This window comes from Carex rostrata, chromosome 1, assembly GCF_964058835.1.
Source record: "Carex rostrata chromosome 1, lpCarRost1.2, whole genome shotgun sequence".
Taxonomy (NCBI): Eukaryota; Viridiplantae; Streptophyta; class Magnoliopsida; order Poales; family Cyperaceae; genus Carex; species Carex rostrata.
This window is the reverse complement of record NC_135918.1, coordinates 13,229,534-13,253,257: the sequence shown is the minus strand read 5'-3', so window position 1 is coordinate 13,253,257 and position 23,724 is coordinate 13,229,534. Positions and strand designations below refer to the sequence as shown.

The 23,724-nt window shown below is 38.5% G+C and overlaps 2 protein-coding genes and 1 non-coding gene across 3 annotated transcripts; 1 reads left to right on the top strand and 2 right to left on the bottom strand.

Annotated features, from left to right (window-relative positions):
* Positions 1-179: 179 nt before the first annotated feature.
* On the bottom strand, positions 180-7,191 carry LOC144559406 (M28 Zn-peptidase nicastrin). Its single transcript, XM_078308426.1, has 14 exons — positions 6,820-7,191; positions 6,040-6,197; positions 5,437-5,540; positions 4,781-4,847; positions 4,608-4,697; positions 4,142-4,306; positions 3,689-3,829; positions 3,004-3,081; positions 2,694-2,806; positions 2,484-2,544; positions 2,081-2,248; positions 1,138-1,239; positions 934-1,023; positions 180-471 (listed from the first exon to the last, which is right to left on the bottom strand). Exons 1-14 carry the CDS (start codon positions 7,091-7,093, stop codon positions 409-411), a joined length of 1,674 nt encoding a protein of 557 aa, XP_078164552.1. The 5' UTR covers positions 7,094-7,191; the 3' UTR covers positions 180-408.
* Positions 7,192-9,431: 2,240 nt separating this feature from the next.
* LOC144566593 (U4 spliceosomal RNA) lies at positions 9,432-9,584 on the top strand. The gene has a single exon (XR_013515231.1). It is a non-coding gene; the product is annotated as a U4 spliceosomal RNA (small nuclear RNA).
* Positions 9,585-10,770: 1,186 nt separating this feature from the next.
* LOC144553199 (uncharacterized) lies at positions 10,771-11,968 on the bottom strand. Its single transcript, XM_078301632.1, has 3 exons — positions 11,634-11,968; positions 11,477-11,542; positions 10,771-11,024 (listed from the first exon to the last, which is right to left on the bottom strand). Exons 1-3 carry the CDS (start codon positions 11,876-11,878, stop codon positions 10,946-10,948), a joined length of 390 nt encoding a protein of 129 aa, XP_078157758.1. The 5' UTR covers positions 11,879-11,968; the 3' UTR covers positions 10,771-10,945.
* Positions 11,969-23,724: the final 11,756 nt, after the last annotated feature.

Below are 23,724 nucleotides of genomic sequence, written 5' to 3'. Positions count from 1 at the left end.
TTATTCAAAAATAAAAAAAATTCCACCTCAAAAGTATCTATTCTGAGTTGGCAGTAGGGCCTAGTGAATTTCTCACCTCATTTGATTTTTTTTTTTTAATTTTAATTCATGAGGGTAACTATCTACTCCACTGTATATGAGCATACACCACAAAACGAGTCGCCTCGTTTAAAAGATAATGTTTATAAAACAAATTTGAACAAGAGGGGAAAAAAAAAGACAGCATACAAAAGACAAAATAATGTTACAAATTAAACATTCAGATCTAAACAAAACTGACTCCAAAATTTCTAAGCAAAAAGCGTGTAAAATTTGGATGCGTTGCCTGATACAGTCGCTTGGTTTCTAATCTAAAGTCCAGAAGTACACATTGGCGAAATAAATATTTATTATTACATCGCACGGGGTCTATACTGACTTGGATTTTCGCACAGTAGGCCGCCGGAATATGTTAATTAGATCATCAAGCCCCTATATATAAAAAATATATAAATCATGTCTGAGAATAACTTAAAGGCTATTTGCATAAATTTGGGGTCACTAAAAAACTTAAAAGGAAATTTAACTGGTCATCTGCTTTTATAATTTTAACTAAAGTAAAATTTTACAGAAGGCCCCAAACAACACTTCTGTCTAATATCCATTTAAAAGAAAAGGAAGGGAAGTTTGGGTATTTAGTGAACACAATAAACCAAGGGCTGTGAGGATATTATATTTCAATCAATTGTATTGGTCCTTCACATTATTCTCAATTGTTCAAATATATTGGTTTGTTACTAGAATTCTATCCAATATAAGAGATTTGATAGTTTGAGATCCTTCCTGCACAAATGTCATACTATTCTCTTGAATCTTCGTTATATATGTTCCATGCAGTTTTTTTATCATGTTATCTCGAGAGATTGAGAGAGAGAGAGAGAGAGAGAGAGTTACCCTTGTGGTGATAACGAGGAAACTAAAGAGCACTATCAAATAAGATCCCAATACCATCAGGAATAAAAAATCGAATGTAACACCCGCCACCTACAACCAAAATAAGGCATATTATTTTGTAAACCAACTAATAATAATAATTACTTAAAACCAAATAATTAGATGATTAAGAGTACGTTTTATTTCAAAATAAAAAAATATTACCTGGTATATATTTAGTGTGGCCTCCGTGGAATCATAGAAGGTGAAAGCCCCATCAAGGAGCTCATTTTGCACATGTACCTCTACTGTGTGGTCAGATAGTTCCTGCGGCACAGAGTTAACAAATTTTATTTATCAAAATCAATGTTCATATTTTAACAAAGAAAATAGAAATTAGGCCAAACACTATGGCCATCGTGCTAGTCATATTTTATATTATTTGCACAACACCTTGAACGTTTTAGATATCTTCAATGTTCATATTTTAACAAAGTTGCCACTTACTTCAGGTAAGATTCTTTCCCTAGGCTGAAAATTGAACTAAGAATCAATGCAAGTAGATTTTACTCAAAAATAAAGTAGATACATAATGATATTATTTCTACTAGTTGTAAGAGATTGGTTGAGTTAATTTTTAAAAAAAAATCAAATGCCAGTTTAGTCTAATATAAGAATCAATGTAAGAGATTGGTTGAGTTAATTTTACTAAAAATCCTGTCAGATATTGACAAAATCAGCCCTTGCAAATGTAATTTTTGTTCTCTCTTTTATTAAGCCCACACTTCATTAAAAAATAAATAAAGCATGCAGGCTTACATCTTTGATTCAGGATATAAGCTTGTTAATACAAAAAGACTTGGTTGATTGAATTACTATTTACTAAAAACTCAAAGCAACTTGGTCATTTTTGCTTCACTGAACCTAGATTCCAGATCTTGGATTTATTTGCAATATAAGCCAAAAAAATGCCAGGTACTATTGCAAATCCATTAAAGTTAGATGCACATTTACCGAACTAAAGATCTTTTCCCTTTTGCCCGATTTCTACTTCATTTGGGGTATTAGGTACAGAACTAAAGATCATGGTCAGTATTCAATATGCATTATTACTCTATGATTTAACTACTAGTATAATATTTTTAAGGAGATATAAAATAAAAAAAACCTTCTTAAGAGCGGCTAAGAAAGGGTCATTTTTGGAGAGAAAAGGTGCCACTCGAGGAGTTCGCGATAAGAGATACAACAATGATCTGATATGATGGGAGTTCACTGCCAAGCTGCTACTATCTGCAAATATATCTATGTTCTTTCCTTTATGTCCGTAAATTTGTCTCTGAAAAAAAAAAGTAGAAAAAGAGTAAAGATATTTTGCTAATTCATAGTTGAGTAAAAAGTATGTCATATGTAAAATAAAATTGACTGTTAACAAATGGGAAAAAATTTAAATTGTAATTGGCTGTTGTTTCTTTACTGTAAGAACAAAGCAACATACTTTTTTTAGTACTTTGCTAGCTATTATAATGTAAAAATAAAAATGGAAAAATTGAAACACAAACTACTAATCGTACCGCAAGGCTCTCAGCAACCAATTTGACAGTTCTGGCAACCACCTTCTCATCCACTGATTTCCTATATTTTATTGAAAAAAAAAAAAAATACTAAGTCAAAACAGAAACTATCTGCAACTACTACTGAGTTTTAAATTAAGCCCTTCCAGAGCAAAACTGTAATGTATCCATTACAAAAACATAAAAAATGGTGTCTTCACAGTTCCCTACCTAGTATCATGTAAGTTGCCTGTGCTTTGCAAAAACTCTGGTGCTGCCGAAAGCCCAGAAAGTGTCAAGGCTGTAACCCTAAACCTAGAAAACTGTTCATGTTCCCAAGCTACCTGTTCATAGACAAAGTTGAAAACCAAAAATTAACAAATAACTTTTCAGAGGAGAAAGTACATGCATTAAGCATATACATGTATTTTCTTGTTTTCATTTTAGGAAAACTCACATCTTTTATAATGCACATGACATGAACATACATGCTCTTTGATAGTGGTTAATAAAACAAAAAAAGATCAGGCTGGGTACAAACCCGGGGATTAGAAATATTAATCTTCTTGTGCTTGACATTAATTGAGAAGCCCATATCTTTAGCAACCTCCGAAAAACCCTGCCAAAAAAGACCATTAGAGATTTATAAATGATTTTTCATCGAAATTCATGTAGAAGAATAATAAGCAAATTTTACATAAGGTCACCAAAGTGTACCCAAAGAGTCTTAAACACAAACCCTGGCAAAATTAATACCCCTGAACATTAGCACAAATTAATAAACAGAGGGGGAAACAACAATTTCATGTCTGCCCATATAAAGCATCAATTTTTTTATAGATATTACCTACAGCACTCTATAATGTCTTCAGAGAGACCCATATTAAACAACTTTATTCCAGATTGACGTAGAACTTTATTCCAGATTGACATAGAGATGAAGTTAAAGGAGCGACAGTTAAGGTTATCCTGAGAATAGGAGTGCATTTAAGAGGGATACAACCTGTTATGCATGAGATTCTGAAATTTTGCTAAGGTGCTTCACGCATTCTAGGATATACATTCACACTCAATACATTCTATGTATATACATTATGTTTACAGGATACATAGGTGCATGCATGAGATTCTGAAATTTTGCTAAGGCATGATAGCTGCCGTTACAATATTCAGGATCAAGATAGAAAATTTAAATAAGCAGGGGGGCATAGAAAAAGAAGACATACTTCATGAATTTCCTTGATGTACACATTTTCTGGGGGTTTTGAAACGTGCATCCAAAGGTCATTCTCCCATGTTCCGACACTATTTAGGCAAATTGCATAGTCTATGCCCTCTCTTACACGCTGATCGAAGCTTCTAAGCCACTGAAAAATTAATTTGGTCACATAATTTACTAATAATTAAAAAAATAAAACATGCCAAGAACCCCTTAAATATTATCATTTTTTTTGGCTGGTGGCATATCAATCAAAACAAAAGTATCATATCTAGCAGAAAGCAATAATTTCATTCACAAGAAAAACAAAAGACTTTTGGATTGCTGCTGTACCAGCTAAGTAGTCTGGTAAGGTACTGCAAAAATATGGGATTTAGTTGGTAATATGATACATTATATGGTGGATATAAATAAAAAAATAAAGTGCAAAAGATATGGAACTCAATTCTGGAAGAAGTACCTTCTGAGTACCATTATAGTTGTAGGGACCACCAGAGGTTAAACCAAAGAGGATGTTGTACTTCCCCCTAGTTTTAGGGTTTGAGTAGAGGCGCGAGAAAAGGCGTGCAATTTCTAGAAGGGCCGCAACCCCACTTCCATTGCTATCACTTCCCACTGACAGAGACTATAATATTACCAAAATAAAAGAATGGAAACAAATTAACATCAAGATAATCAATTTTCTGTATCAACTATCAAGTCCCATCTTTTTAAAGACAAATGTTATTTCTCGTTTTTTCTTCTAAGGAATAGGTTTTAATTTTGCAATTTCGGGTCCAGTTTCCGTCGCATATCCTTTTTCTGATCACTAAAAATAAATTTGAGAAGTTACACCATTCCGATGGTAAAGTAAAATATTTATCTTTTACAGTATACATTGATTTATTAAAGGTATAATTAAAAAAATGCACTGAGAAAATTCATACAGGTGCAGCGCCAAAAGTGTCATAGCTTGCAACAATAGCAATAGTAGGGAGCTGATCTGAATCTCCATCTTTTCTTCCTGGAAGCCATCCCTGTAAGGAAGTAATATTGTTTTAGTTTAATTAAAATTATTTTTTAAGTTAGATTATATATAATTTGTATCTTTTTATTGTACCTGAAAATTTGAAATGGTTGGAGGAGATAGCTTCTTAGCCTCAGGTGCAGATATCACCAACTTGTAACTAGGAGGAGAAGTACGATAAAACAGTACAAATTAATGATTGAAAAAAATTGCAAGAAAGAAACAAAAGAAACCTTGATTAAAAAGTAATGGCAGAGTTCCATAATATTCCTTTTTTATTAAGCACGGCAAAAATCCATATTAGACATCTGAACACCGTGTAGCAGTATTTCAAATTCTACAAAGGATGCTGGGGTCCCTAACAATTACACTACAAGATCCCAGTCCATAAAGTTCAGAAATTTAATTTGGATTTTTGCCATGCTTAGCTTGAAAAAAAACAGAGTCATAAGCTACTAAGCTAAGTTAAAAATTTGCAACATTTGTAAGGATCGTCTTTACCTATTTTCAACCAAAACACAGTACTTGTTATATGGTATTTGAATAAAACATGAGATATTATCCACAAGCAAACAAATTCAATGCAACTTATATCTATTTGAGGGTATATATAAAGCCTGTTTAATTAATAGTTAGTTTGAATCAAACTGTAGTTAAGTAAGGCTCAATCTTATATTTTTTTTTTTTTTTTTTTTGCAAGTCTGAGAAAAGATTGGATATTATGTTTAGAAAAGAAAGTAACAATTTACCCTCCATTTGTGGAAGTTGCAGATTGGGTCGAATAGTTGTTTCCACGAATATCTCCTAACAAACTGTCAAATGTGCTACTCTCATATGCAAAATACACCGGATACTGCACAGCACATAATAGCAGAATAATTAGAAAAATTACCATGAGGGACAATTATTTGGTATAACCATACAAAACTGTAAATTCCTTTCATCACAAATATAGAAGATAGACTATACTTCTCGACCCTCTCATTTTCCTAAGAATGTTCAAATTATCCACCCTTTGCCACTCATCTGATGGTAATTCATATATATTTTAGGCTTAGTAGTGTTTAGAGGTTTCATAAGATGAGATACGGAACTGTACCTCCCAAAAAAAAAAAAACATTGGTACATTAAAACCTTGATAGAAAGAAAATTTACTTCCTATCCTTTTCATGACGCTTTTTGATGTTCGCTTTTTGATGTTCGCTTTTTGATGTTCAATCTAAACATCTGAAGTTTTAACTTATTACTATTAAATAAAAATCTGCACAACTTGTCACCTAGTCGCACAGGGAAGAGAGAGAGAGGGAGGAGGAGGAGGGCGGGGGGGGGGGGGGGGGGGGGGGGGGGCTTACTGGTAATTCGGAATGAACAAGCAGATCTTCCAACTCGTGCAACACACTTTTAACTCGGCTGAGATTCACATTTTTCCCAAACTCACCAAATTTGGAACTGAGCTTCTGAGGAAGGAGAATCACCAAACCACCCAATGGCTTCTTATTAGATATGTAATCTGATACAAGGACAATAAAATTAAACCAAGTTACCTTTTTTTGCATAGAGGAAAGAGTACTTTAGAAAAGTGGACTAGTTGACACTGGACTATACAATATCAGTCAAATTCGATTCATGTGCAGTACATGGTACTGCTGTCTGACGCTGATCCGATGCCTGTAATATGCTTAATTGGGATGTAATTGTGGAACTCTATATTCATTAAATACTTAATTGGCAATTATTCTCTGTCCGAAAAACAACAAATGCGAATCAACAAATGTAATAAAGGTTGAGGTATAGAAACCAGAATAATGTGGTACACCACTCCTTTTACTATAAGAAGCTAGGAAAGGATTACAATAAAGGCCAATTGGGATCCTCTCCAGTTGGTGCAAATTAAGGGATCGGACAATTCCTAGTTCACCTACAGAAACTAAGAAGTTACAAAGGCAGGTCAGGCAGGAATTATCCACAGTTCTATACTAAGTGAGCCATGCCAGAACCAGAGTAGGACTTTAACTGTCGATTTAGTAGTTTACCTGATTTAAAAGCCCTTCTAAAACAATTTCTTATTTCACTCTCAATAAACCTGAACAACATTACTAGTTGAATCAAAATGGATTTCTCAATTATGGTACCTCTGAGAAATGAAAGATCAAGGTCGAGCAAGGGGACGACCAAGGCGGAGCGAGACAGATCCGCATCGGGGTCGAGCGGGAACGAGACGGCATGGTGGTTGAGGCCGGAGATGCGGGAACCGAGAGGTACCCCTGCCAGATCGTACTGGATTAAGCGGTACACGTGTACGGCGGATGCAGCGTCGCCGAGCTCAACACAAGCGAAGAGAATCAGTAGGAGAGAGAACATCGAGTAGGTGAGCGAGAAGGCCTCAGGCGTCGCTGGGGCCGCCATTGTTGGATTTGAAGGAGAGAGAAAAATAGAGAGTCAAGTAGCAGAGGACTTGTTTTGTTTCGCCAGATGGAAGAGATGGCACTCGGTATGTTGTGTCCGCGGTGCAGTTTATGGAGTTTTAATATTAGCCTTTTATAATTTATCGAGTAGTTTATTTATGAGAAACAAAGGAGAGGGTTCCAGATTGGAACCATTGTAATTATGAACTAGTATCATATCCGTTGCAACGCACGGGGACATATTATAAAAACAAAATATATCAATGAAAATAATAATTATCTAAAATTAAGACACATGTTAATAGAAAATTTATATGATTTCGTATTTTTAATAAATCATGAACTCTGATAACAATTTGATGATGGGATGATTCTTTATTTTTAAGTACTGATAATATCAAATAATAGCTCGATTCGAATCTAATATCAAATATTATACAACAATTCGACATATAATGATATCAAAAAACATAAATAAAAAGTGTTATCGTGTGTATGTATAGGATATATCACACACACATATTGTAAGAGAAATATATATTCACACACACGTTCCAATTTATATTCTTCTTCTTCTTTGTTTCCAATTTAGAATACACGCGCGCACACACACACACACACACATTGATATATTATATATTGAAAATATATTCTAAATTGCCCACAACAATATGTATAGAAGCAAAGAAAGAGAAATAAGGAAATAAAAAAAAAATGATTTTCATTGTGATCCATATAGAAACGAAGAAGAAGTAAGGAAACAAAGAAATAAAAAAATGGAATGTGGAGTCTTCTTAATTGAAGAGAAGAAATATGGAAACAAAGAAATAAGGAAATTGATAAATATATCGCTAAATTTCATATTTGTTCAGTTTTAGTTGTAACGTATTGTGTGGCAGCACATGTGGTGAGTATGTTTTTAACTAAATTTAGACTTATATACATAAATCAGATGTATTTAATCAAAAAAAGACAAATTATGTAATTGGAGGGCTGAGATCAAATTCGAAGTTTCATCTTTCAATCGTAGCCGTTGGCGGATCGGACACTTAACGTGCTTAATAATAGAATGGAGATAAACGATTAATGCTAAAATAAATGCATTTACTTTTAGGCCGAACCTATTTTCGTAATTTTATAATTTGCATCATCAAATTGACTTTCTATTCGCGGAATTTGGAGTAGTGCTTGTCTAGTTGTGTTAGGGGTGCAAACGGGTCGGATTATTCTTCTGTATTTGAATCTGTAATAAAAAAATTAATATAGATATCCGATATTTGAATATCTATACATGTATGCTATGTTACCCTGACACTCCTGGAAACCCATCGTACCCGTGTCCGACACGTATCCGACACCGACACGCCTCCGATACAGGCACGATATGTATCAGACACGCCAGCTGGCGTGTCAAGTGAGCTGGCGCGTCCCAACCATCTTGATACGGTCTCCGATACGGGTTGACTCGTTGGGATACGCCTCTGACACGAATGGACACGTCTGCGATACGCTTGGTTCACGGTGAACCGCACATACAACCCTCACAGCGCTTGGTTCACGCGCAAAACCAAATTAATTTTGTGGCTGAGGGGACTCGAACCCAGGACCTATCACCCCATATCAACAGCACATTACCACTATGCCACTTTGTGTTTGTGTTATGTTGCAGTATATATTATATTTATGTATAATAAGCTATATTTTAATATGTAATTTATATAAAAAGAATTAATAATATAATTAAAATAATAAATATATATATATATATATATAATAGGCGTGTCGTATCCTTGATTTTTGAAAATTGCCGTATCACCGTACCCGTGTCGTGTCCGACACGATACCCGTACCCGTATCCATGCAACATAGCATGTATGAATATGATTTTAAATTTTAATTACCCGTATATATGATAATTTAAATAGTACATATATATCATATAGTTTAATATATAACATAAAAAAATTATGTATATATTTATAGATATCTAATCTGTATCTGTCTAATTATTCAATTCGTATATCTGTGTGACTGTATCCAAAAAAATTACGAATATGATCTTAGTACTGTCCGATCCGTATGACCGTATCCGATCACTGGTGTTTCAGTTTGTTAGACTTTTAAAACGAAGCCTCCATTATCAAATGAAAAAAATTTGACCCGCTGGGCTTTAAGGCCACTAACAACTAAATACGAGGCCTAGGCCCATAAAAGCCCGGATGAGTTTTCTAACCGGTTCGTATAAAGTGCAGAGGAAATATAGTCCCACTAGGTCGATGTAAAGAGAAACGATAGGACCTCTGAGCTATAAATAAAGAAGCTCAGCATCGGTAGAAGTTATCTTTGCGCTTGGGGCAATGACGCAGCTAGTGAGGTAATACCGAAGCGCGTCAATTGCTGGTTGAAAACTATTTCCAAACCCCCTCATTGGCCGCAGCTTGTCTGTGTGCCTCTGAGAATTTCTGGAAGGGTCTCACCTCTGGTGCTGGACCCTACAATACTTAAATCCCAACTTTTTTTTTTTGTGTAGTAAGTTTATATTTGAGTTATGTAGGTGCTCATTTGTAAAATTGCTGTTCCAGTTGAGCCTAAATTTTAGTCAGAAATGGAAGTTACGAAAGCTGCCTAAATTTGAGAATGTAGGTCCCACCTCTTTTTACTGATAATTTAAATGTTCTATAGTCCATTTTACCTTAATTTGTAGTTTAAATGTAATTCTACGTTCAAATTTTCAAAGCGCTTAAACAAGCTATTAAATTAGGGAGTACACCCAGCTATTTTTGACGTTGGGATGAGTGATGTGTCCAGCTATATAATATATGAGGAGAGATCAAGGAGTAGAACTAGGGTGTTCTTAAGCTCACCAAAGTGTTTGGTGAGCTTGACTCCAAAACCCGTCAAATTGGTTTCAAATGACGAATCCGAACCGTTGGAACCCGTCTATTTTACGTGTGATGCGTCTACATGTGAAATTTTTTAACTTTCAAATTAGTTTAGTATAAAGTCAATTGGTCAAAATTAGAAGGTTAATAAATTAAATTTAGTGCATTCATTTTTTGAACATGTTTTGACCGCTTGACTTTATACTAAACTAATTCGAAAGTTTAAAAATTTCACATGTAGACGCATCACACGTAAAATAGGCGGGTTCCAACGGTTCGGATTCGTCATTTGAAACCGATTTGACGGATTTTGGAGTCAAGCTCACCAAACACTTTGGTGAGCTTAAGAACACCCTAGTTCTACTCGAGATCAAGTTACAACAATTTTTGAGTTACAACAATTATTTTCTATATTTTTTAAAGTCCAAATCGTCGATCCAAACCGTTAGATGTGATCTCCACAATAAAATGTGCTTCCATACCAAATTTTACATTTCATGTATATTTTCAATAGAAAAAAAACATTTAAAATTTTCTGTTTTAAAAAAAAAAAAAAAAAAAAATCGGGTTCGGTTAACGGTTAAGCGAACCAACGAATCCGGTTAACGGTTAAGCGAACCCAAACCAAATTTCCGGTTAACCCTTAACCGGAAATTTGGTCCGGTTAACCGTTAACCGGAAATTTGGTCCGGTTAACGGTTAACCGGTTTGGGTAGATTTAAAATTTGACAACCGGTTCGGTTAATTTTTAAAATTCAATTTATATTTTGGATAAAATTAAAAAAATCGGGCCTCTGCCACCGACTCCACAACATTTAACACAGTAGTCGCAGTTTTCTCAATTTTATCTGATTTGGCATATAGAATAACAAATATAAGTAGTTTAATATTAATTCAATTAGTATCTGATTTTGAAAAAGATATAATATCTAGCATAAGTGCCTCTTTTGGAAACAACATAATTAATTTCCTTAAATTATTGTACCTTCAATTTGCAAGTTCTTGTAGAATGGAAAAAACACTACAAACGACCCCAATAACCATTGTGCCCTGCATAAATTTTCAAGGTTAGAACACCAAACTAGAAAACTTTTTTTTTTTGGAAAATAGGTAGAGCTCTTCCGTTGAGATATAAAATGTCAAATACAAATGTTCCAAATGAAAAAAATAGAAAGAAAAATAGAAAGCTACCCAAAAAAAAAAGCCAGTGCCTTTTTGTGGTCTTAGTATCTCAGGTGGCATCCTGAACTAAATACTGAACTCCAGAAGGAGCAGTATTAAGATTTCAGCCATGTTAATCTTAAACTAGAAACTATAATATCGCTGAAAGATTAAAATGGAAATATAATATAATTACATGCTACTCTTTGTTTTTTTTTTAGAAACTAATGAGATGCTACTCTTTTATCAAAAACAAAGACAAAATGCATGGTTTAAAATAAAAAGGTACAGATTACAGAACTACAGAATATTCTATTTAAATATTAGAAGGAAGAAAATACCATGAGGGGATATTTGGAATCTGTAAATTGGGTCCACCTCCAGCGTTACTCTCCTTAGAATTTGTCCTGAAGGTGTATGAGTGATACAAAGATAAAGATTAATGTCTGACTTGTGTGTTTCAGATAAAAATTTAAACTGTATATAGAAATTATGTACCTTTTGTCATCATCAAGATTCACTTGCTCGTGGTCTTGAGATATGGCCGTTGTTGGTACTTGCTCAGCTCTTACCACAACCATCGGCATGCTGCGTAGTCGGGAGGCACAGTACATTGTGGTAACCGGCCATTTGATGTTCACACGATTAGACTGAGCGCTGAAGTGGGAACTAGAGATATTTGGTTTTGAGGGGTTAATTTGGAGCACAAGTGAAGAAGAACCTATTGGTTGGCTAGTGATCATATTTGATAATTAATTAAACACCTAAATTTGTTTTGATGTGCTGAAGGAGGAGAGATTTTGAACCGAGGATTGTAAAGAAGTAGATGCTTTCTTCTGGGATTCATATGGAGAGGTGAAGGGGTCATAATGTCATATATAGAGGTCACGACCGTCAGGTCAGTTGGGGCAGCAAACGGATTCTTCTCTTTTTAAGAAACAATTAATTATGTATCCGTTAACAGGTTAAGAGCATTTTCAATCCAGCAATTGAAATTAATTGCTAAATTAGAAATTATGAAAATTTTAAAAATTAAGCAATTTACTCTTACATTGGTGCAATCAACCAAATAATTGAGAATTAAACATTTGACCAATAAGAATTAAATATTTGGCCAACTCATCTTTAGAAAATGATTTCTTATTAAGCAATTTTTTCCAACAATTATTAAATAAGCAATAACCATACAACCCAGCAATTACAAAAACAATTGACACATCAGCATAAGCAATCCATAAGCAATCACTGTTGGAGATGCTCTAAGGGATTGTAACTAGACATTTGTAATTAGGAAACGGTGGCAATCTAGTGATTAGTTTGAAGTAACGTTTCTACCCGTAGAAGTAATTTGATATCAGACTACTATATTTCACCTAAATTTCTATTCATAGGAAAATGAAAAAAGAAAAAAAATTAAAAGTAAGAAATGTTGTGTAAAAAATTCAAAAATAGAAAAGCAGGAAGAAGTCATAGCGTCTCTATTGGACACTATAGCACATTTCAAATTAGGAAAAAAAAAATGGGCCGCCATGACTCAACCATACCCATGGAGTTTTTAATTTATGAATTTCTTTACTTGTGTTACTGAAACCTATCATGTCTATCATCACTTCAACTAAATCTGTGAGTATTGATGGGTCATGGTGGCTCAGTTATTTTATTTTATTTTATTTTTTATTTTTTATTTTTTACTTTTATCCGGTTTAATTGGATGGGTCATGGCATTCCATAAGTATTTTCTTTTTCCCTAATTTGAGATATCTTATGTGTCTCCGTCTCTGCTTTTCCATTAATTTTTGAATTTCTTGCACAACACTTCTTGTTTCTTATTTATTTATTTTTTTCCATTTTTCTATGAATAAAATTTCGGTATATTTCATTTCATTAATTTAATCCGTTCAGTAGCAATTGCCTCTTTATGAAAAATATTTTTCAACGTATATATTTTGAAGTTATACTTTCATATATAAAGATTTGTACAAGGCTTGCTTAATATTTTTCTTTCCTTTTTTTTGAAAAAAATAATGTGGAGGTCAAGCCTCTGATTTCATTAATCAGTGCTGCTTAATTTTAAAATCAATTATCAGTTATGTTTCATTTTACAAAATATACAATCTTTATACACAAACGAATTTATATTGAAACGTCCAATCAATTACACATCTACGATATATATTGAAACATCCAAAATGTGACTATTCGCGAGGGTAAAAATGAGACAGTATTCGCGAAGGTAAAAAGTGACTATTCACGACGGTATACCGACATAAATATGTTTTTTCTATTCACGAGGTAGTATCCGCAAGAGCATACCTGTAACGCCACGTAATTCAGAATACTAAATTAAGATACAACATAAATAACGTATATATATATATTTATTTATCCTCCTATATCATTTTTTCTCCTTCGCTTAATTTAACAAACTACCCAAATTAAAAATGTCATCAGAAGAAACTAATGGGTTCCGACATAGATCATGACTTAAAATGTATATAGCAGATTGTTCGCACATAATATATGCTACAAAGTTTCAGTATAGCAAGCTATACCTTTTAAACCTTTGTTACACTCTGTCAAATCAGATAGCAAGTGTACTATCCTATCGATGAGTATGCTCAGGTATCGATCCACAGGGATGGAAGAAAATAACCGGACTCGTCTTAAAATTACTTGAGATTCTAGAAGTGAGAAAAATTGGTTTGATTTAATCCTAACAATTCTACTGATTTATGACAAGTTTAAAAGACAATAAAAAGAATTAAAGTTGTTTTCAAATGATAAAAAGGCGTTTCCAGGGTTCAGATTTCATTTCTGTTCAGCCCCGAGGCATACGGCCCGTAGGGGACCCCGAGTTAATGCTGCAGCTACTGTTTTCTGTGTTGATACTAATGTTTAGGGTTTCTATCGACCAGATCTAGATACCTAACCTCAACTTTCGCATTTTGGCCTAGTACCCGATTACCGGACTCAAATACTTCCCTCTTAGATGCGTTAAACCTCAACTTTCGCATTTTGGCCTAATTTATCTAAGTTACTTGTTGGTTTACTAAAAGTATCCAAGGACTTTCGCCTCAAGGAAAGTTTCACCTTTCGGGTACTCCTTGGTTTAACCCTACTTCATATACTTTATTCGGTTGGATTAAATGTCATAGACTTGGCTCCTAACACTTAGATGTGCGCATTCATCTAACGGGATGACTAATCAATTCAAGCAAGCACAAATAAAGCAATCAAAATACTACTCAACAAGGTAAAAACAAAGCATTCAACACAAAATCCAAGTAGCATGCAAACAAAACCAAACTAGAAACTACATCTTAGCCCTAGAAACAAAGTAAATTAGCTACTCATGTTCATAAGATAACACAAATAACAGAAAATAAAAGAGTTCATGACAAAACAGTGGAGAAATCCGAAGATCCGTTGCAAACTCGCGTTTTTCACTTCTCTTCTTCTTCTCCTCCCCTTGTCTTTTGCTCCAAGAAAGGTTGTCCAAGTTCCAGTTGTGAATCCCCATTTTTTTGGTGAGGAAATATCTCATTTAATGCCCTGGATCGCGTGTGCAGAGTCTTCCTTTTCGGCCTCCTTGATTTCAGCTGATTTCAGATCCTGCTAGATTTTTCCGATTTAGCACCCTACGGCCCGTAGGGGACCCCATACGGCCCGTAGGGCTGTGTTTTGTCTTGGAGACTATGTGCCTCTGTTGTGGAATCTTCTGTGTGGTTGGGCAGATCCTGTACGGCCCGTAGGGTATGTCATACAGGCCGTATGAAAAATTGTCAGATCCAGTTTTTTGCCCTTTTTCCTGCAAAATACCAAACAAAACATAGCAGTACCACATTTCTTCGAAATATAAGTAAAAAGTCCACATTTATAGGCTTTAAAACACAGGTTTAAGTATAAATTAGGGTTATAAATTAGACATAATATGGAGATATCAAATTCCCCCAAGCTTGAACTTTGCTTGTCCTCAAGCAAAAATTCTAACTTAGGTGTGATTCTGGTTGTTGGACTTACCTAAATGCAAGTTAATCTACTAAGAGGAAAATTTGCATGGTCTTGCGTTCGTTAGAAACCTATTAGAGTCATTTTGGATAGTGATTTGGTTTTCTTTGGTCCATTTTGATTCACCCCACAATTCAATCAATCAAAACCCCATATTCAAGAATGTATTGCTATTTGTAAGCACCAAGTAATCAAACGCATCAATAGTTCATTTTCTACCAAGTTTATGCCCTCATTTGTAGTGATTTGTTTTTCTTTGATACCCCCCCAAGCTTGGAACAAGCTTAGGTCAGAAAGTCGCGGACTACATGTGTTGACATGTGCAAAGATTTTTTTTATTTTATTTTTATTTTTGGGAGACGAGCTCAAAGGCGCCCTTAATGAACTTATTGCCAGTACTCTTATTTTCTCCATCTTTTTTTTTTTTTTATATATATATTTTAATTTGTTTGCACATATCATGAATACACATATCCAATGGTATTCTCTCATACCAATGGATATCCCAACCTTTCTATTGTATTCAAATCTCATTTCTCTATTTTTACAAGGCACAGTTCGGTTTTAAATGCTTTCTTGGTACAATTCAATTCTCAGCTCTACAAAGTCCCAAAACAAACTATCATATACAGTTCTTTCAACCAAATGTGTGGTTACTTCCAATTTCACAAATTCAACCATCTCTCAATCAAAATTTCTCAATTTGGTCCCTAATTCACGCAATTCACACAAATTAATCCTCGAAACATGCAAACACAAAAAACAAAAAGAACAAAACTACATGCAACTAAACAAATCAACTAATCACCCCCCCAAGCTTAGTCTGAGCATTGTCCTCAATGCTTCAAGACATGCAAGCAAGTAAACTAAGATAAAAAGATAAAAGCTGGGGTAGTGAAAACAAACCTGATCAGTAATCATAGGAGGGGTCGAAGCGCCAGTCACGAAATTGGTCCTCAATGTCACCAAGGCGCTGAGCATAATCAAACATGTGGCCACTGATCTCATCCAAGCGCTCGCCGTGAATGTCTGTCTGCTGCTGGATAGCTGTGATGTGACGGCCCTGCTCCAGCTGAGTATCCCTGATGTCCCTCATGATGGAGTAGATATCCCTAAGATTAGGGTCAGCCAGGTGTGGGGGTGCAGACTGTGATGGTGGTGGCTGGGTAGAAGAGCTGGGTGCATCAGAGGGCGGTGGTGGAGGAGCTGTGATCAACCAAGTGGATGGGTCATGTGGTGAGATGGAGGGGCCAAATGGTAACCTGCGTGAGGCACCATTCTCAAAGCGCCAATCATAGAGGTCCTGGTGACCCGCTGGGCCACGGGAGATAGAGATGAATAGGCCCTGGCGGTAGCTATCAGCATCCATAATGGTGGGACCGGTGCATGGCTCTCTACCCGGTATTGCTCCTAATCCAAGCTTTCGCTTAATGAGCTCAACATAGGCCCCTATTTTGATCTTGCCACCACTCTTCTTGTTTTCGCGCTGCTGGATCCAGTGCTGGACCATGAGAAGGGCTAGGTCCGGAGACTCGGTGTCTGGACGGAGCATAGTGTCCATAAGCATGAGATCACAAGTGTTGGCGCGGTTCAGAGTCTCTCCTCGCGCAAAGATGGTAGAAGCGAGGGCGCGCTGGATGATACGGAGAACGGGGTGAGGGATGAAGCGGGCTCGGTATTCTGAACTGGCCGATCTAGGGCAGCCAGTGATCATGCCCCAGAAGGTATCCCTATCCCATCCCTCACGGAAACTGAGGGTGTCAGAAGTGGGCTCTCGTCGGAAACTGAACCACTCTCGAAGAGTAGGAAAATAGACTCGGTGAGTGCTATTGCACAGCCGGAATTTGATGAAGGGGACATCTTGATTGTCCCTCTTAAGCTCGAGAGAAGAGAGAAATTCCTTGGTGTCCATTGCGTAGGCTGGGAGGCGAAGGTTCCAAAAATCCATGCCAAATCCAACTCCAGCAGTTAGGAGGACGAAATCATCCTCCACTCCAAAACTGTGGAGTGTGCCTAGGTCGACCATTGCTGTGTTCTCAAACTTCTTCTTTTGGAGATTGATGAAGTTTTCGTACATCCGACGAGTGGGCATCTCAAAATACCGTTCCGCAAAGCGGTTGGATCGGTCGGTGTATTCACCAGAGTGGGTTTGGTCAGAGCCAGAGTCATATGGCTCAGGGACTGGATGGGGTGGTGGTTGTGGTGTGCGGTCTTGGCGGCTCTTTCTGCGGTGTTCACTAGACATGGCTGTCAGGTACCTCTGGTACGGCCTGTAAGGTTGTGGGTACGACCTGTAAGGTTATGGTAGAGTTGGTTGTGGTTCTCGGCAGGGATTGTCTACGGGCTGTAAGGGTTGGTGTACAGGCCGTAGGGTCTTGGTGGTTTTTGTTGGGGTTTGGGTTTCGACTGGTGGATTGACAGTGGTGGCCGAGAGATCGGAGGAGAAGGTGGAAAAACAAAGAAAAATGGTAGAAAATGAGTAAAAATAGAAAAGGAGAAAGGTAAGGGTGCTTACCTTGGAGAAGAAGGAGGGGAGGCAGCCGGCGGGTGAGTGTGGTGGAAAAAATGGCGAAAGAGAGACGGCGGCGGTCGGGTCAGCGTGGAGAACGGCGCGGGTCCTTTCTGTAGTGGCGAGATCGGACGGCTAGTGGCGGAGGCGAGCGGAGGAGAAGGTGGCGGCGGCTAGGGTTTAGGGGTACGGCTTCTCGTGCGGCCCGTAGGAGGAAGACGACAAGGTGGGGTTTGGTGGGTCAGGGTTTGTCGGGTTCTGTCAGGAGGGGGGTATAAAAAGGTAGACGGGTGAGTTGAAGGGACGCGAAGAGAGAGAGTCGTGACTCTTGGGTGTCCGCGCCGAATGGATACCCTACGGCCTGTAAGGAAACTGGTACGGGCCGTATGAACGCCCAGAATTGTATTTTTCTCCTATCTGATCTGGTTTGAAAGATAACTAAAAATCGAAGAATCAGAATTAAACTAATACGAAATTAAACATGCAAAAACTGAAACTAAAATAAAAGAAATGACTAAACAAAATAAAAATAAATTAAAAAGTGCTTGGGTTGCCTCCCAAGAAGCGCTTGTTTTAGGTCCTTAGCTAGACCACCTTGCAAATTAAGTTTCAATCGGAGCGGGGTCAGAAAGAAACTGAACGCTCCGCTCATTCATCAGGTGGTCAGCAACGTAATGCTTGAGGCGCTGACCATTCACCTTGAAGGTAACACTTTCCGTGCTCCAGATATCGACTGCTCCAAAAGGATACACTTTCTTCACTTGAAATGGGCCGGACCACCTTGACTTGAGTTTACCTGGAAAAATTCTCAATCTAGAATTAAACAAAAGTACAAGATCTCCCTCTTTGAATTGGCGAGGCGAAATGCGTTGGTCATGCAATCGCTTCGTCTTTTCCTTGTAAAACCTAGCATTCTCATACGCATGCAGCCTCATTTCCTCCAACCCATGTAAGTCGAGGACACGTTTTTCTCCAGCTGCAAGTAGGTCCATGTTGATTGCCCTTGTGGCCCAGAATGCCTTGTGCTCAATTTCAACAGGGAGGTGGCACGACTTTCCATACACCAGCTTGTAAGGACTCATGCCAATTGGTGTCTTGAATGCAGTGCGGTAGGCCCAAAGTGCATCATGCAGCTTGAAAGCCCAATCCTTCCTTGTCCTTGCCACCGTTTTCTCTAAAATCGACTTGATTTCCCTGTTAGAAATCTCAGCTTGGCCATTAGTTTGAGGATGGTAAGAAGTGGATACCTTATGAGTCACCCCATGTCGGCTCAAGAGATTGTTGAATTGTCGATTGACGAAGTGCTTGCCTCCGTCACTGATAACAGCTCGAGGTACCCCGAAACGAGGGAAAATGATCTCATTGAAAAGCCTTTTCACAGAATTCGAGTCAGCCTTGCGGCATGCCATTGCCTCTACCCACTTCGACACATAGTCTACTGCCACCAAAATATACTCATTCCCTCGAGAGGAAGGGAATGGACCCATGAAATCAATGCCCCAAACATCAAAAATCTCTACCTCTAGGATAAAGTTGAGAGGCATTTCACTTCGTCTCGTCATGTTTCCGGTTCTTTGGCACCTGTCACAAGCTAGAACAAAAGATCTTGCATCTTTGAAAAGAGAGGGCCAAAAGAAACCAGATTGTAATACCTTGGCAGTAGTCTTGGAGTATGAAGAGTGTCCTCCATAAGCGGATGAGTGTCAATGTGCAAGAATAGAACTTGTTTCCTCGTGTGGAACACAGCGTCGGTATATGCCATCAATTCCAATCTTGAAGAGGTAGGGCTCATCCCAAAAGTAGTACTTGGCATCAGACTTGAGTTTCTTCTTCTGCTGGTGGGACATTGTGCCAGGCAAATCTCCAGAGACCAGGTAATTCGCGATGTCGGCATACCAGGGAGCTTGCTGTTTGCTCTGGTTGGTCTGCGTACGGCCTGTAAGAAAGTGCATACGGGCCGTATGCTGAATCATACAGACCGTATGAACTTCTGTACGGCCTGTATGGATGTCCTCCAGGTCAGAACTGAATGCGAGGAGCTGTTCATCGGGGAATGAGTCATTGATCGGGAGTTCGATTGTGGTGTCCTCTTCCCAACGAAGCCGGGACAGATGATCCGCCACAGAGTTCTCGACTCCTTTCTTATCTCTTACCTCAAGATCAAACTCCTGCAAAAGAAGAATCCATCTTATTAGCCTTGGTTTTGCATCTTTTTTAGTCAAAAGGTACCTTAGTGCAGCATGATCGGTGTAGACCACTATCTTCGAGCCCACCAAATATGATCTGAATTTGTCAAGGGCGAAAACAATGGCGAGAAGCTCCTTCTCGGTTGTGGTGTAGTTCATTTGGGCCGGATCTAACACCTTGCTAGCATAATAGATAGCACATGGCTTCTTGTCCTTCCGCTGCCCCAGAACTGCCCCAACTGCATAGTCACTTGCATCGCACATCAACTCAAACGGTAGTGACCAATCGGGTGGCTGTAAGATAGGTGCAGAAATAAGGGCTTCCTTTAAACTGCAAAAAGACTTGACACAATCATCAGTAAAAACAAAATCAGAATCTTTAATAAGTAGATTGGTCAATGGTTTCGCAATTTTCGAGAAATCCTTTATGAAACGGCGATAAAAACCTGCATGTTCGAGAAAACTTCGAACCCCCTTGACATTTGTTGGGATTTCAAGTTTCTCAATTACCTCAATTTTTGCTTTGTCAACCTCAATCCCCCTTGAGGTGACAACATGTCCCAAGACTACTCCTTCTTGGACCATGAAATGGCATTTTTCCCAATTGAGGATTAAATTCACTTCTTCACATCTCTGCAAAATCTTACACAAATTAGCCAAACAAGAATCAAAACAAGTACCATATACAGAAAAATCATCCATAAAAATTTCAACTTCTTTTTCAATAAAATTAGAAAAAATAGCCATCATGGCTCTCTGAAAAGTCACAGGTGCATTGCAAAGACCAAAGGGCATTCTACGGTATGCATAGGTACCGTATGGGCATGTGAATGTGGTCTTCTCTTGGTCCTGCGGATGAATGGGAATCTGAAAGAAACCTGAATAACCATCAAGATAACAGAAATATGAGTGATTAGCAAGCCTTTCTAGGAGTTGATCAACAAATGGCAAGGGAAAGTGATCCTTGCGTGTAGCCGCGTTGAGCTTCCGGTAGTCAATGCACATCCTCCAACCGGTTGCAACGCGTGTTTGGATCATCTCATCTTTTTCATTCTTCACCACTGTTGCTCCTCCTTTCTTGGGAACCACATGGACGGGGCTCACCCATTTGCTGTCAGAAATCGGGTAGATAATACCTGCTTCATAAAGTTTTAAAATTTCTTTCTTTACTACCTCTTTCAGATTTGGGTTGAGCCGTCTTTGTTGTTCAACTGAAGGCTTGTGGTCATCCTCTAGCAAGATCCTGTGTGTGCAAATGGTTGGATCGATCCCTTTCAAGTCCTTGATAGAATATCCAATCGCGCCTTTGTGGGTTCTCAACTTCTCCATGAGCTTGGCGGTTTGGTCAGGGGTCAATCCTGCATTTACAATAACAGGACATTTCTTTTCTGAATCAAGGAATTCATACCTGAGAGAGGCTGGGAGAGGTTTTAATTCGGGAGTGATCTGCTCTGTCTGGCTGGTCGTACGGTCCGTATGATCTGGGTACGGGCCGTATGCTTCAGCTTCAGGCTGAGCCTTCGTTTCCTTCTCAATCTCCAGCTTCTCTGTTTGAAATTCCTCTGGTCTACGGCCCGTATGATCTGGGTACGGCCCGTATGGATATCCTTCCAGACAAACAGGTGCTGCGTCTGCCGTGTAAATCGTCTCAAACTCGCTTGTTTTATCCTGCAAATCAGATAAAAAATCGAAATGATACCTTAGCGAGTTGTCGACTTGCTCCAGAAAATTCTCTTCAACCAATTCATCAACCACATCGATTATATAACACGATTCAAGTTGAGCGGGGTACTTCATTGCTCGGTCGATTTGAAAGTGAACTTTCTCATCTCCGATGTTCAAGGTTAAAGTCTCATTTTTCACATCAATTAGCGCTCCCGCGGTCCTCAAAAATGGTCATCCCAAAATGATAGAGACCTCCTTGTCTTCCTCCATTTCCATCACAACAAAATCACCGGGCACATAGAACTTACCGACTTGCACCGGTACGTCTTCCACTATGCCAAGTGGTAGTCTAACCGAAGAATCCGCAAGTTGTAAGGTCATTCGTGTGGGTCTAAGCTCGCCCACACCCAGTCGTTCGAAGATAGTTCGCGGCATGAGACTCACACTAGCCCCCAAATCACACAAAGCTCGTTGGATGGTGGCCTTGCCAATCGTGCATGGAATAGAGAACTTACCCGGATCTTCCAATTTCGGTGGAAGTTCACTCCTCAGTATAGCACTGCACTGTTCAGTCAATTTCACCGTCTCACGCCCCCCCAAGCTTCGTTTATTGGATAGGATGTCCTTGAGAAACTTAGCGTAGGTGGGCATTTGGGTCAATGCCTCGGTGAATGGAATTGTAATGTGCAATTGCTTCATAACTTCAATAAACTTGAAGAACTGTTCATTGAGTCGGGTTTCTGCTAATCTCTGTGGGAATGGAACTGGTGGCCGGTAGGGCGGTGGCTTCTCGGTCACCTTCTTTTTCTGCTTGTCACCTTCATCTGGTACGGACCGTACGGGTCTGGTACGGGCCGTATGGTCTGTCTCTTCATTCACAATTTCAATCGGATCAGATGCTGGCTGCTCAGAAATCTCAGTAGTTGTCTCTACGGGCCGTACTGGATTCATACGGGCCGTAGGTTCGGCTTCTGGCTCGACATGCATGGTTGGTCCTTGGTACTGTGTCCCACTTCGCAATGTCACTGCCTTAGCCTCTTCCCTGGGGTTAATCTCTGGTTGGCCTGGTAGCATTCCAGGTTGTGGTGGTGCGGTTTGGCTCCCATTTTGAGGTTTGTTTTGGGCGGCCAAACTAGCCAACTGAGCGTTGATTGCTTGCATCTGTTCGAAGAGCATTTGATTCATCTTCCCTTGCTCATGCATAAAGTTCTCCACAGCAGGGGTAACATAGGGTTTAGATGGTCTTGAGTATGGTGCACGGTTGTTCGAGTTATTGAATGCAGCATTGTTGTAGAAGTTGCGGTTGTTATTGTTGCTGCCAGAAGGGTTGTTATTGAAGTGTGGGGGGTTGTTTTGCTTCCACCTCCAGTTCTGTTGTTCAATCGGGTCCTTGGAATAGGTTCGGGTGAAAGGAGGTTTTGGGAAGTAAGATGGCTCATTGTTGAGAGAATTCACTTGCTCGGGTTCTTCATCTCTTTGCGCAAGCGGACAATTCTCATACTCGTGTCTATCATCCCCACACATAACACAAGGTTGTGGTTGCTGATTACCAAGCGCTTTGACACTCATCTTGTCAAAAGCCTTCTGCATGGCATCCATCTTGGCGGTGAGAGCGGTGATCTGATCGACCTCAATTCGGCCTCCTCCAGTTCCTCGAGTGCTCCCTCGACCGGACCATTGTTGGTTAGTTGCCATATTGTCAATTAAATTCATTGCCTCGGTAGCCTCTCGATCCATGAGAGCTCCACCTGCAACTGCATCAACAGAAGTACGAGTGGTATCAGTTAAACTAGAATAAAAAGACTGAACAAGTAACCATTCGGGAATACCGTGATGTGGACAAGAGTATTGTAATTCCCTAAACCTTTCCCAGGCCTCATTCAGTGGTTCATCAAACCTTTGTCTGAAACTGGTCAGTTGGGTCCTAATCTCGGCAGTTCTTTTATGGGGGAAAAATCTGGTCAAAAACAGTTTGGACAGTTCCCTCCAAGTTGTAATTGAATCCCTTGGTAGTGACCCTAACCATTTCTTGGCTTTATCCCTAAGAGTGAAAGGAAATAAAGCAAGCCTAATGTAATCAGCTGTTGCGCCATTAATTTTAATGGTGGCACAACACTCAAGAAAAGTTTGAACATGGGCATGTGGATCCTCATGATCCATGCCATGGAATGTGTTTTGCTGGACGATGTTGACAACGCCCGGATTGAAGTTGGGCTGGTTG